At 45.6% G+C, this 13,049-nt stretch overlaps 1 protein-coding gene across 4 annotated transcripts in view; it reads left to right on the top strand.

Annotated features, from left to right (window-relative positions):
* Cttnbp2nl (CTTNBP2 N-terminal like) overlaps positions 1-13,049 on the top strand; it is a 49,107-nt gene that overhangs the window by 35,870 nt on the left and 188 nt on the right. For all 4 annotated transcript variants that reach the window (XM_031375080.1, XM_031375081.1, XM_031375078.1 and 1 more), the window contains 3 exons: positions 3,105-3,335; positions 6,960-7,067; positions 9,026-13,049. The exon at positions 9,026-13,049 is cut by the window's right edge and continues 188 nt beyond it. In XM_031375080.1, the coding sequence (XP_031230940.1) occupies positions 3,105-3,335; positions 6,960-7,067; positions 9,026-10,504 (1,818 nt within the window). In that variant the 3' untranslated portion in view covers positions 10,505-13,049. The remainder of the gene's footprint in view (positions 1-3,104; positions 3,336-6,959; positions 7,068-9,025) is intronic.

Raw genomic sequence — 13,049 nt, 5'->3', positions numbered from 1 at the left:
AGAGAGAGAGAATAAGAGAGAGAGAGAGAGAGAGAGAGCAAGAGAGAGAGAGAGATTGTTAGGATTAGGTGGGCGGTTTGAAAACTCAGCACACTGCTTTCAGGTAATAAGCATTTGGGTGCTAGCATCCCAGGTGTTTCTGCCGCTGTTGTTAAATTAATTTGGGGACCCAGCAAAATGGCTCAGTGAGTAAAGGTGCTTGCCTTCATTCCTGATGGCCCCAGTTCAATTCTTGGGGCCCACAGGGTAAGAAGATACAGAAAACCGACCCCCACAGGTTGTCCTCTGATCTCCATACATGCTCTGTGTGGCATATGAATGAGTACTCACACATGTGCATGCGCTCACGCTCTTTCTCATACGTACGTAACAAAATGGAAAGGGGGCTAAATTCGATAGGTGCCAGTCGAGACAATGAGATCCTGCGGTAGCTGCTGATCAAACACAGCCCGACCACTGCAGGTGCTAAGAAGGATGAGACCTGAGCGCTTCCAAGGGGGATAGTGTAGTAGACCCACTCTGGAAATTGATGGAGAAATTCTCATGGTTAGACAAACTAACTAGCCATAATTACAGAAGAAGCGTCTGTATCCTCCGCAGACAGCTCTTTACTGGGGGCACGGGTGAACATGCCACCTCACTCTTGTAGAAGTTAGAGGACAACTTACAGGAGTTGGTTCTCCCACAGTACAGGTCTTGAAGATCAAATTGAGGTCATTAAGCTTGGCAACAAGTACCTTTACCAGCCAAGCCATCTTGTGTGCCAAGTTTTGCTTTGCTTTAAAACGGGCTCTCATGTAGCCCAGGCTGGCCCCAGACTTAATATTTAGCTGGAAATGACCTTGAATTTCCTATCGGCCACCTTCACCTCCTAAGTACTGAAACCTCAGACATGAACCACCATGCCCAGTTTTATGCTATGCTGCACACAAAACACAGGGCTCCATCCATGCCAGGCAAGCACTCTATCAGCTGAGCTATCCTAGACTAATTCTTTACCTTTACATTCAGAACCACGTCTCATTCAAACACTACAGTGGCTTATACCCTGCCCGAGAGTGGAATGTGCACACTCCTGTGTTGTTATACGCATTATTACACTAGGAAGGCAGGAAAGGAAACTGCTTTATTTCTTTGTGTGTGGGAGGGTGGCGGGGGGGGGGGTGACTACTTGAAACAAAATCGTCCTGTGTGGCTCACGTGGCTCAGGCTTGAACCTCTCAGCTCTCCTGCCGTAGCTTGAGCGCCTGGCTCTTTCTTTTTGAAGGCAGTGATAATGGCGCTGGAGCTTGGGAGACTAAGCATGGCGGCCCCAGGGCAGGTCTGTGATGTTATTTTAAGCGTTCTCTAGTGATGTGTTTCCTCCAGCCTGTGGAGGGGAATTGAAGGAGTAATAGGTGGCTGGTGTGTGGCTGTTGATAGTACCTCTGTCGTCAGTCTGTCTAGCAAGCTAGTATTTTTCTTTTCTCTGAAATTAAAGACCAACATGTTTTCTGACAATGTAGGAAGGTAAAAGTGCTGAAGTAGGGAATTGATTGGTTTTAGCTTTATTACTAAATTTCTCCAAAGCTCAAACCCACGATAACACCTGGCCCCTCATGTACATTTTTTAAAAACTACAAATCATTAAAATACTAATGATATTTTACCCTGTAATAGAATGTTAGTGGAGGCATATCTCATTCCTTGACTGTGGCCAGCCTCTGATACTCATACTCTGTGTGGTCCCATCTGGAATGTTCTAAGGTTGGGCTGCACACCTGAGATGTTGGTCTTGATAACTTGAACACTGTACACTGTGGGAAGCCAGCATGTAAGCCATGGTGATTAGAATAGAACCTTAGGAGATCCCAATCTAGAACTACCCAGCCAACCCCTCATCCTAGATTCCTGACCATCAGATACCACATGAGATAAAAGTATTATTTAAGTTGCTGAAGTTGCTACTTGTTATGCAGCAATGGGGAGCCAGCACATACCCCCCCATAGAAGTTATTTTCATTACATTTTAACATTTGGTTTTGGTTATCACTGTTATTTACAGTTGAATATGTAGCCCGTAAATTGGTTGAAAAATGAATTTCTCCCATTTTTCTGGTGTTTATCCTAAACACAGCCTTTAAGTTGACCCTTTTCTGTGTTTGGCCCTGTGGTCGAATGGTTGTGTGACCAGAGAGAGTCTTTTAGAAGTCTGTCCACGGCTCCTTTTCATTTGCAGGTGAAGCCGTGTGTTGGTGTGGATTGTAATTAACCAAGCAGGTGACAATGGAGTCACTCTGAAGTATCAGAGAAAGTAGATGGCCTACCAGCCGTTCTCAGGCTAAGGCTACTGTTGCTTGTGACTCTGGTGCTTCCTGATTACACAGGATAATCCCCATGTGGGCTTTCAAAGTTTTAGGATTAGTTAACTCTACACTCAAACCCGACAGGCAGTTTCTTGGCAGAACTGCCATCCGAGTCACCAGTTGTTCCATGGCCAGAGTCGATGCCCCAGCTTCTGCTTGCCCATCCCAACTCTCCACGGTGTTTTGAAAAGAAAAGGTCATTAACAAAATTTAAAAAGACTCCGGGTCACACTCTCTCTTTTGGGCTACAAAACTAATCTCAGTGATGGTAGCGTTCATTTACTACACTAATGATGCAGACTTGGCTTTATAAGAAGGGCAGGACCTATAGGAGACTCCAGGAAAAGAGGCCAAGAGGGTGATCAGAGATTGAAAGAGGGGGTAGAATTTGGCAGGGGTAGAAGGGGTTTTTGTGTATGGCTGTCATTATATGTACCTACCCACTCTTGACCCGTCAACTGTGAAATCAGGTTCTCTCTGTACTGATCACAAGGAGTCCTGAATTCTCCTCTGATTTTTTTTTTCATTTGCAAAGTGGAGATGATTAGCGCTACTTTATAAGGTAATAAAAGCACCCACCCACGTTACTGTGGCCTACCTGCTCTGGATCGTGTCTAACCCTGGGTCAATGTTCACGTTACTGCATGGCGCCACCTCCTGATTTGTAGTCAGGTTTACCCTGATGCTATCGCCTTTGGTGCTGCAGCACATTCCTCTCTTTAATGCTTTTGGGTTTTGTTTGTTTTTTCTTATTCTCAGGCCCAACACAGAGATACTTTCATCGAAGAACGCTATGGAAAATACAACATCAGTGACCCTCTAATGGCTCTTCAGAGAGATTTTGAAACACTGAAGGAGAAAAATGATAGTGAGAAGCAGCCAGTGTGCACAAACCCCCTCTCTATCCTCAAGGCAGTGATGAAGCAGTGCAAGAACATGCAGGAGCGCATGCTGTCCCAGCTGGCCGCTGCCGAGAGCAGGCACCGCAAGGTAGGCTTGCCCATAGGCAGGCTGCACTTCAGAAATCTGCAGAGGACTGGAGTCAGCCGCCACTGCTCACAGGCATTGGAGGGGCTGGGGAGCTCGTGGCTATCAGGCTCTTCAGTTACACAGGAGTCCGGGCACAAAGGGAAAGAGGTCATTGCACAGGCCCAGACAGTACTAAAGGAACACTGAAACATTCATTCGTGATGTGTCACTCCAAAATACCTGGTGCTTTTTTTTTTTTCCTTCCCAAAAATCTCAGTCTTCCAAACTTTAGCAGCAAGCTGGTGTTTAACCAGGCTTGTAGCTGAACAGAGCATTCTCTGTTTGCTTATTTAAGTGATAAGTAAAAAGATTAAGAGGTATTTTTGCATGGAGATTGTTTCCATTCACTCTGGTTTCTTGTTTCATTACAAGGTATAAGGCTGTAAACAGCTTCTAGGATGGCTGGCTTTTAAGACTTTTCTATACTGGATTGGGAGTGCAGGGCAGTGGGGGTCGGGGGGGGAGGCGAACCTGCACTCCCTGCAGTTTCAGGTTTGAGAATTCCAGTGTGTGCATTCATTCTCCAGACTGTTCTTGCGTACAGGCGAGGTTTGGCAAGAATCTGCATTTTAAAAAGCTAGCTGTTTAGATTTGGACCTACAAGATAGGCATCGACCGTGGCTTGTAGGAGACATTTTAATCAGCAAACTTAGTAGACATTAGTTTGTTCTCACGGTTATTTCCACGGGAGCTCTCTGCTAAAGCCTTATCTGGTAAGTTGCCCCTGAGCTGGGTCTTCTTGCCTGTCAGTCTTTGTCCCTCTCCACTAACTCCAGAGGGTAAGGCCTAACCATGGGTAGGTCACGCATGACCCACAAGGCCCCTGAAATATATAAAATATCAGAAGTGTATGCAGTTTTATGGAAAGTGTATTTTTTATACTTTTAGTCCAAATCCAAAAGTTGCCTACGGCCAAAAAGAGCCTATCCCAAATGTGTCATTTGTGGCAATGTGTCTAATCCAGAATATATTATCTAGAACATCTATGGCAGTATGTCTAACCCAGAAATGTGCCATCTAAAACATCTGTGACAGTGTGTTTTACCCAGAATATGTCATCTAGAGTATCCGTGGCAACATATCTAACCAAGTGTGTCATCTAGAACATCTGTGGCACCATGTCTAACCATGTCGTCTAGAACATCCGTGGTAGTGTGGTGAGGAACATGGCCTAAGCTGGAGCTTTCACAGTAACTAAGAAAATCTTCACCAGATCCTTTATAGTGGGCAGTCTCACTTGAAGTTCATACAGGAAGTAATTGAGCTGGGCTGAAATAGCGTGGGTATCATGGGAGGTATAGTATAGTTTGCAGATCTAGGTGACTGGAGAGAGGAGAAAGTTAAAAATAATTGAAAATTCCTTAACATACTCTGTTTCAATTTAAGTAGTATTAAAAATTTTAAACTAAGTAATTTACCTGTTTTGTTTGTTTGGTTGGTTTTTTTGTGACAGAGTTTCTTGTAGCCTAGGGTGACCTTAGGCTCTTGCTGTGTCACCAAGGATGACCTTTGCTACATGGGAAGGTGGGCATTACCATGCCCAACAATGTACCTAGCTGCCCTTGGGTGTTTTACCCAAGCTGGGCACTAAAATTGCCAGTGATGAGTTAGTACTTAGCGGTCTGTACGTAGAGTAAGCTTATAGTCCAGATTTGCTGAAGATTCCCCGTGCCTACCCTTTGCTGTGTCGTGGCTATTTATTATCTGTAACCCCTTGTCCTCCAGAAAGATTAGGATCCGAGCAGCTGACAGTCTGGTCACGCTGCTGGCAGTGGAAGGAGAGTTCTTCAGGCACATCTTCTTCCCTTTCCCAGTGCCCCCAGCACTCAAAGGTAGCTTTAGCTTTGTTATTTTGAAACGTGCATTTGTGTGACACACGCACGCACGCACACCACCGCGTCTACCGTCCTCAGGCTTTATAAATCTCTTCGTAGCTGAAGATGACCTTTTGACTTGACCTCTCAAGCGCCGGGATTGCTGATAGTGCTTCTCATACCCATTTTAAGGAAGAGGCTTTATCTGGTCTTTTGAAAAGCCAGACTCTGAACCAGACTCCGTGAAGCACCTGCTACTTCCAAGGTCCCAGCTCTCTGGAGCCTGCAGGGTGAGATGGCTCACTCCCTGTTCCTGAAGCTCTGCCTCTCCCCAAGCTTGTCTTCCATTTCAAAATGTTCTTAAAACTTCCTGGCTGGGGTCTGGTGAGATAGCTTAGCAGTGAAGAGCACTAATTGCTCTTCCAAAGGACCTGAATTCAGTTGCTAACACAGCTCCATAGAATTCAGTACCTCTAGCCTCCATGGGTGTCGAAGCCCATGTGGTACGCATACACTCTCATGCATAAATAATTACAATAAATCCTTTAAAAAAACTTTCTCCCCTACTAAAGTCTCTCATCTCTGGGACTCTATAGTATTTTCATTTCTTTCTGGAATTTTAAAGGGCCTTCAAACTAGACAGTGCACTTAATCAAAAGGCTTTCTATTAAATTTTAAAACTAGATTTTTTTTTTAGCTCAACAGGAAGTATATTAATACATCTTAATTTTAGTTTTATTTATATTTAATTTTTTTTTCTTTCTTTTTTGAGGCTAGATCTCCCTGTATCTGTGCAGCTCTGGCTGACTTCGAACTCATTGTGTAGATGAGGCTAACTTCACAGTCATGGAAATCCTCCTGCCTCTGCCTTCTGAATACTTAGAGGATAGGCGTGTGTCACTGTGTTTGTTTGTTTTCATTTTAAACTTTAAAGTGGGGTTCCATGTTATAGAAAATGTTCTTTCTTCATTCATAAAATTATTATGAGACAGCATCATGAGAGGTGGCCGTCAAGGTAACTGACAGCCCTGAAGGTGTGGGCTGAGCACCTCTGAAACTGAAGCTACCAAACGACCCATTCACACGTCGGATGCTGAGTGGTGTGGGCAGAATCCCTGGGAAATGTCCACTTCTGCTTGTATTTTCCTGGAAACTGGTTTAGACCCTGAGCACCAGGACAAAAGGAATAGGATAAATGGGCAAGTGGTTAAATTCTTGCGAAAATCACCAGGTAGGATCCCAGTAACTGAGCCTTCTGTACATAGGATGAAGTAAGAGTCTTTCCCAGCTGATCTAGGTGTACAAACCTGTGTTATTAGTTAAGCAAGGCACTGGATGTTCTGTTTGATTTGATCTTTAGTTCCAAGCTCAAGCTTTGGTGCCTCCTGTGACAGCATTGAGAGGAACACCTCAGCCTTGTGTGGTGCCGCCCACTCCCACAGGGCTCGCCCCAGCAGGTCCCTCGTCGCTCCTGTACCAGACTGCCTGTGATTTCCCAGAATTCTGCTGGTTCTCAAGCCTTCCCAACCCCCACAGCTAATTAGTTTCTCTCTTGTCTCTGTTTGCATTCTTCTGCACATACTTCAACAAAGTAAATATCTTGTTTCCTAGCACATAGCTTACATGTCTTTCACCCTGCTAAGACAGCATGTGCCTTGACAGCCCTGGCTGGATTTCATTTGTTTGCTTATTTAATCTGGAACCCTCAGGTCTTGAGTAGTGTAAGCGTTGAGTTGATATTTGGAAGTTAATGCTTTAAAATCCTTTACAGGTGATCCTCGACCTTGAAGAAGAAAGACAGAGGCATGCACAGGACACCGCTGAAGGAGATGATGTCACCTACATGCTGGAGAAGGAGAGAGAGAGACTGACGCAGCAGGTAACTCAGGAAGAAGGATTGTGGTGACATGGCCTAGAGTGGTGCTTCTTAGGTTCATTTCAGTGTGCAGAGTTACAAGTCTTTACAGAGAAGATAGAATGGTCCATGTTAGCCAGGCGGTGGTAGCGCACGCCTTTATTCCCAGCACTTGGGAGGCAGAGACAGGCAGATTTCTGAGTTCGAGGCCAGCCTGGTCTACAGAGTGAGTTCCAGGACAGCCAGAGCTACACAGAGAAACCCTGTCTCGAAAAAAAAAAAAAAAAAAAAAAAAGAATGGTCCATGTTTATCACATCTGTTTTTTGTTTTTTTAAAACATAGGTAACTTGGGGTTGGAGAGATAGTCCAGGGGTTAAGAGCAAGCACTGCTCTTGCAGAGGACCCACATATGGCACCTCACGTCCACACCAGGTATCTCACACCTGCCAGTAACTCCAATGCCCTCCTCTTGTCTACAGTAACACCTGCACTCACATACACATAGCCCACACCCACACACACAAGTATACATAATTTTAAAAATAAAACAACTGTCATTCATAGCACATCCTTTAGAGGTCTCTGAGTTTCAGGCTTTTTTGTTGTTGTACAACCTACAGTAACAGCATGGCCTGTCACAAACCAGTCTGCCTGAAGCAAAGTGTTGAGGTTTGGTCTTGCTTGTATTTTAATGCTAGTATTGGGCCCCCAAGATCTGGTTGTCTCAGAGATGAGACAGTCTACACACAGACCCAGGTGACACTGTGTGAACTTGCCCCAAGTTATTTTTGATTGGTGAATAAAGATGCCAATAGCCAATACATAAATAGCTGGACAGACAAGACATAGGCAGAAGTACAGCTCCCAGGCTTGGGGGTGGGAGGAGAACCACAAGAAAGAGAAGGTGAAAAGGGTGGAGGGGGAGCCGCCATGGGTTAAGGGAGCTGTCATGGGTTAGGGGAGCCACCATGGGTGAGGTGAGCCATGAAAAACATGGCCCTGAGGGCTGGCCAATTGGAATTAAGAGCAGCCCAGATGAAACATAGTAAGTAATAAGTCGGAGTTATCAATAGGAAATTAGATTCTAATAGCATAGAAGGTAGATATCTGCCCAGCTTTTGTGCTGGTTAAAGCTTATTGTAAATATAAAGGTTGTGTGTGTCTTTTATCCAGGAACTACATGATAAAGGCAGGGTAGAAACCCCAGTTTGGGATTAATTTCCACAGCACAAAGATCACAGGACATGAATCAACTGTCCGTTTATTTTTGTACTATACAGTGGTGGCATGTGCTCACTATGTAGATCAGGGTAACCTTGACTCACACTCTTGAATTTTTTTTTTTTCATGGCTCACTGAACTGGTTTCCCCATTTATCAATGTGTCTCTAATTGATAATGTTAGACAACAAAACAAACTACATTTGTGTAGACCCAAGGATAGTGGTTCATGCCTCTCGTCCTACCAGTAGGAAGGAGGATTTCAAGTACAAAGAGAGTCTCTGAGTAAGACTTTGTCTAACGAAAACAACAAAAGCAGGGCTTCAGTGCAGCTATTTCTGTTCATTACTTTCTGTTAAGATCAGACAGAATGATTGCTGCAACTTTAAGTTTGATTGTCAACAGCATCCATGCCCAGGTCCAGCTTACATGGCATTCTCTTATTTGTTTTGGCTGATTCTATGGCCTCTCTGCATACCTAAAACACAACGGTGCATCATATTCCCACTGTTCACCCTGAGGCAGTTAGGAACTCAAATGCCTCCCAAGTCATCAAGAAAAGATTAAATCACAGTGTGTGGGGTTCTGTGCGGGGTGTTCTCATACTTCAGAAATACTAATTAACCTAAGCAGCATGGCCTACAAGCTAATACAGTGCACCAGGGAGCAGCCAGGGGGGGCGCTCTGCGTGATCATAACTGTCAGTGCATCCTTCCGTTTCCCTCTCTAATCAAGACTTGTGGTGGCATTTTTTTTCCTAGTTGGAATTTGAAAAGTCCCAAGTGAAAAAGTTTGAAAAGGAACAAAAGAAGCTGTCCAGTCAGCTGGAAGAGGAGCGCTCCCGCCACAAGCAGCTGTCGTCCATGCTGGTTCTCGAGTGCAGGAAGGCCTCCAGCAAGGCCGCCGAGGAAGGGCAGAAGGCTGGGGAGCTGAGCCTGAAACTGGAGAAGGAGAAGAGCCGGGCCAGTAAACTCGAGGAAGAGTTGGCAGCTGAGAGGAGGCGAGGCCTGCAGACAGAGGCCCGGGTGGAGAAGCAGCTGTCTGAGTTTGACATCGAAAGGGAGCAGCTGAGAGCCAGACTGAACCGAGAGGAGAACCGGACCCGTGCCCTGAAGGAGGAGATGGAGAACTTGAAGAGGCTTGTGAAAGACCTAGAGGCAGCTCAGCAGCACCGCAGCACCAGTGAGCAGGGCAGGGAGCCAGGGACCACGTCCAGAGGCACAGCCACAGAGCCTCCCATGCGAGTGTCCGTGTTTTGCCAAACAGAGAGTATCCAGACAGAAAGAGGCCACGGGAGCGTCATAACCAAGCTGACAGACACTGGTCTTCCAGGTCCCACCACGGCTACTTACTCATATGCAAAAGCTAATGGCCACTGTGACCCAGAGACACAGACTACCAGGGAGTTGACCTCAGAGGGCAGCACAGAAAACCAAGGGCCACCACGGGAGAAAGCTGTAGTATCGGCCCAGGAGAAACCACTGGAGAATGGTGGGTGTCCTGTAGGAACTGAGACTCCAGTCACAATGCCCAGTCACCTCCCTTCCAGTGGCAGCTCACTGTCTCCAAGTAGCACTGCCTCTTCCTCTCTGACATCATCTCCTTGCTCTTCACCGGTTCTAACCAAGCGTCTCTTGGGGTCATCCGTCAGCAGCCCAGGCTACCAGTCTTCTTACCAAGTAGGGATCAATCAGCGCTTCCATGCAGCTCGGCACAAATTTCAGTCCCAGGCAGATCAGGATCAGCAAACCAGCGGCCTCCAGAGCCCTCCGTCCAGGGACCTGTCCCCTACCCTGTTAGACAATTCTGCTGCCAAACAGCTGGCCCGAAACACAGTCACTCAGGTGCTCTCCAGATTCACCAACCAAGGGCCAATTAAGCCAGTCTCTCCCAACAGTTCTCCCTTTGGAACAGACTACCGAAATTTGGCTAGCACTGCCAGCCCAAGAAGTGACACCAGCCATTCACCTACTCCAGGGAAAGTGTCCAGTCCTCTGAGCCCCCTCTCTCCAGGAATCAAGTCCCCAACCATCCCCAGAGCTGAGAGAGGAAACCCTCCACCGATCCCACCCAAAAAACCTGGCCTCACCCCTTCACAATCTGCAACCACTCCAGTGACCAAGACTCATTCCCAGGCATCCTCCTTGCCCACCACAGAAGACCTTGCCAGCAGCTGCTCTCCCAGTGCCGTGGTGGCCAATGGCAAAGATGTTGAGATACTTTTGCCTACCAGCAGCTAGTCCCTAGGAGTGAGTCTCCACATTTGACATTCCATCAGACTTTGTCCAAGAGCGCAGAGTTAAACCCTGGAGTCAGATCATGTTATTTATTTGATAGTAGCTACAGCCATCTGTATAATACATTCAGTGTATTTACCTTTTTGTATTTTTTTAAGTAGAAATTGAGTACTTTGGATTTTTATGACTCACCTCTTTGTACTAAGCTAGAAGGGGACCTCAGACATTGTACATCTCAAGCTCAACGTCACCAGCATGCTGCGATGGGGAAGCTGACTGAGGACCAGGCAGGCGGTGGTCTGCTGTCAGTTTAGGAGCTAGAATTACTCAGCACTCATTTCAAATTATGCAGAAGCAGTTCGTGCAGATTTTTATTCCAGATGAACATGTTTTAAAAGTGCCTGAAATCGACTGCCACAGGAATGTGATTCAGCGGCAGAAACAAAAGACAGAGCATTTCTTGCAGCAAATGAGATCCTCTGTGAATCTGAATGTCAAAAACCAACACTGCTTTTAATCCTCTCTGACTGTTTAATGGCAGCTTTGTGTTCTGAACCGAGGTTTGCATAAGTAGGATGGAAACCCTTCTGAAGGGCAGGAACTCTGTCCGGCCAAGCCCTGTAAAGCCTCGAGAAACCCTCCAGAGCACGTAGCAGTTGGGGTGCTGATTTTCTTGTGCTTTTGAAAAATTAAGTCATTCTCTGTTTCCTGCATCAGTTCTTAAATAGTGAAATCACATCTCCATTCAAAACCATCCTCAGGCATCGGCCATGGGAACTTCTGGTTCCGGTTGCCTTTACTTGAGTAGGAAGTGACACAATGAACTCTTGATTCTGTGATCAAAAAGCAATAACTTAAAAGTCACTCTTTGTAATATTGTAAGTCAGAATTATATAGATTTTACCAAATTGTTACATTTACTCTCCATGCTGCCAGCACTTCTATCTATGGAACCAAATTAACTTTTGCCCAAATGGAAATATACCTATATCTGTATAGATACATGCCCCTTTTACATGTTCACCATTCTCACACTCAAGCACATAAGTATTAGTGTGATTGTATCTCTGGAGTTTGCAGTGTAGCATAAAGGACAAAAATTGCATGTTAAGATTACCTACCAAAGCAATTAGATGTGACTTGGAGCCAGTCAGGCAACAGAGGAATCTATTTGACAAGGAAGTGGACAATCCCAAATGAAGCTCACATCATCACTAAGTAGTCCTAGTGCCACAGAACTGAACTACCAAGTGAGTGAGTGAGAGAGAGACAGCGCGGTCTCCCAAGTGCTGCCCACTCGGGAATAGAGGAGACAGTATCAGGCCCCAGCAGCCCAGCCCCGTGTAACAGGGCCACCACTTCGAACCCCAGCTCCTGCCATACAAACATTGCAGATCAAGGTTACCAACTCTCTAAACTTTCATGGAATTGAGATTCCCACAAGAAGATTCTCATTCTGATTTTAAATGTTTTTAAATGATGCTGGTCAGACAAACATGGCTACAGCCTCTCCCTTCCTAGAACCTGTGCCGTTTCCCTTGTGGTGAGTCTGTATAGATAGAAACCCCCAGGCTTCTCCACTGTGTCAGCTACGTCTGACCAAGTCCCCAGAACGGTCTCGCTCTTGGCAAGCAGAACTCCCGACAGACCAGCTCAGGACACTAGTTACACAGTTTTGTATCCAGAGTGGGAGAGAGGAAGGCCTTGGTGTCTTTACATACATTGTTCTGGCCAGCATCTACCTAGAAGCCCCTGGCCTGCTGTAACTGTTTATTGGGAAGGAGAATGGGTGATCATGTGAGAATACCTGGTCATGTGTTTGCAAAACCCAAGGATTCGGTGGACCCATCCAGATAACTCACAAGAAATTAGACATTGATTTTCTCCTTAAACCACAGAGCTGAAAACAAAAGTCTCCCTAATAACTTAACTAGTAACTTTTACTTATATTCTTAATAGCCCATTGAGTCAGTGGGCAAGAGGCAGGTGATTAAGATCTTGGTGGGCAAGTCAACAACAGAGTATGCTGTTGACTCTGCCGCTTCCAGTTCAAACGGTTATGGTCAGTGCATGGCCCATGAAAGCAGGACTGGTGGCCTGGGGTGTCTCCTGCAGTGATGGAGACTTGTGAAACTGCCCTGAGCTGTCCTGCATTGGATTCATTCCTGTTGTGGAGCCAAAACGGACCAGTGATGATCAGACGCTGAACCTTCTCATCAGGAGAGACTGTAGTGCCTGAGTGTTCTTACCTCTCTTGCTTTAAATGGTAATCTTAAAAGTTGCATTGTGCTCTTCCTCTGTTTGGAGATAGATATATATATAGAGAGAGAAAGAGAAATGCTATGAGAAAGTTTATTTCTTAGGGGGTGCACTGAACAATATTTCTTTTACAGTATAATACAGGGGTGGGATATGCAAAAGAAATGTGTATTTTTGCTAGTTCCTATCTTCTGAGATAATAAGCACAATCCTGAAATGGATCCAGTAACGCAGCTAGATATTATAGATTAGTATTTCAGTTTGCAGTAGATTGTGAGTGTGTGTGCTA

This window comes from Mastomys coucha, unplaced genomic scaffold (genome assembly GCF_008632895.1).
Source record: "Mastomys coucha isolate ucsf_1 unplaced genomic scaffold, UCSF_Mcou_1 pScaffold16, whole genome shotgun sequence".
NCBI lineage: Eukaryota > Metazoa > Chordata > Mammalia > Rodentia > Muridae > Mastomys > Mastomys coucha.
The sequence above is the reverse complement of the archived record's forward strand: the minus strand, read 5'-3'. Positions and strand labels throughout refer to the sequence as shown.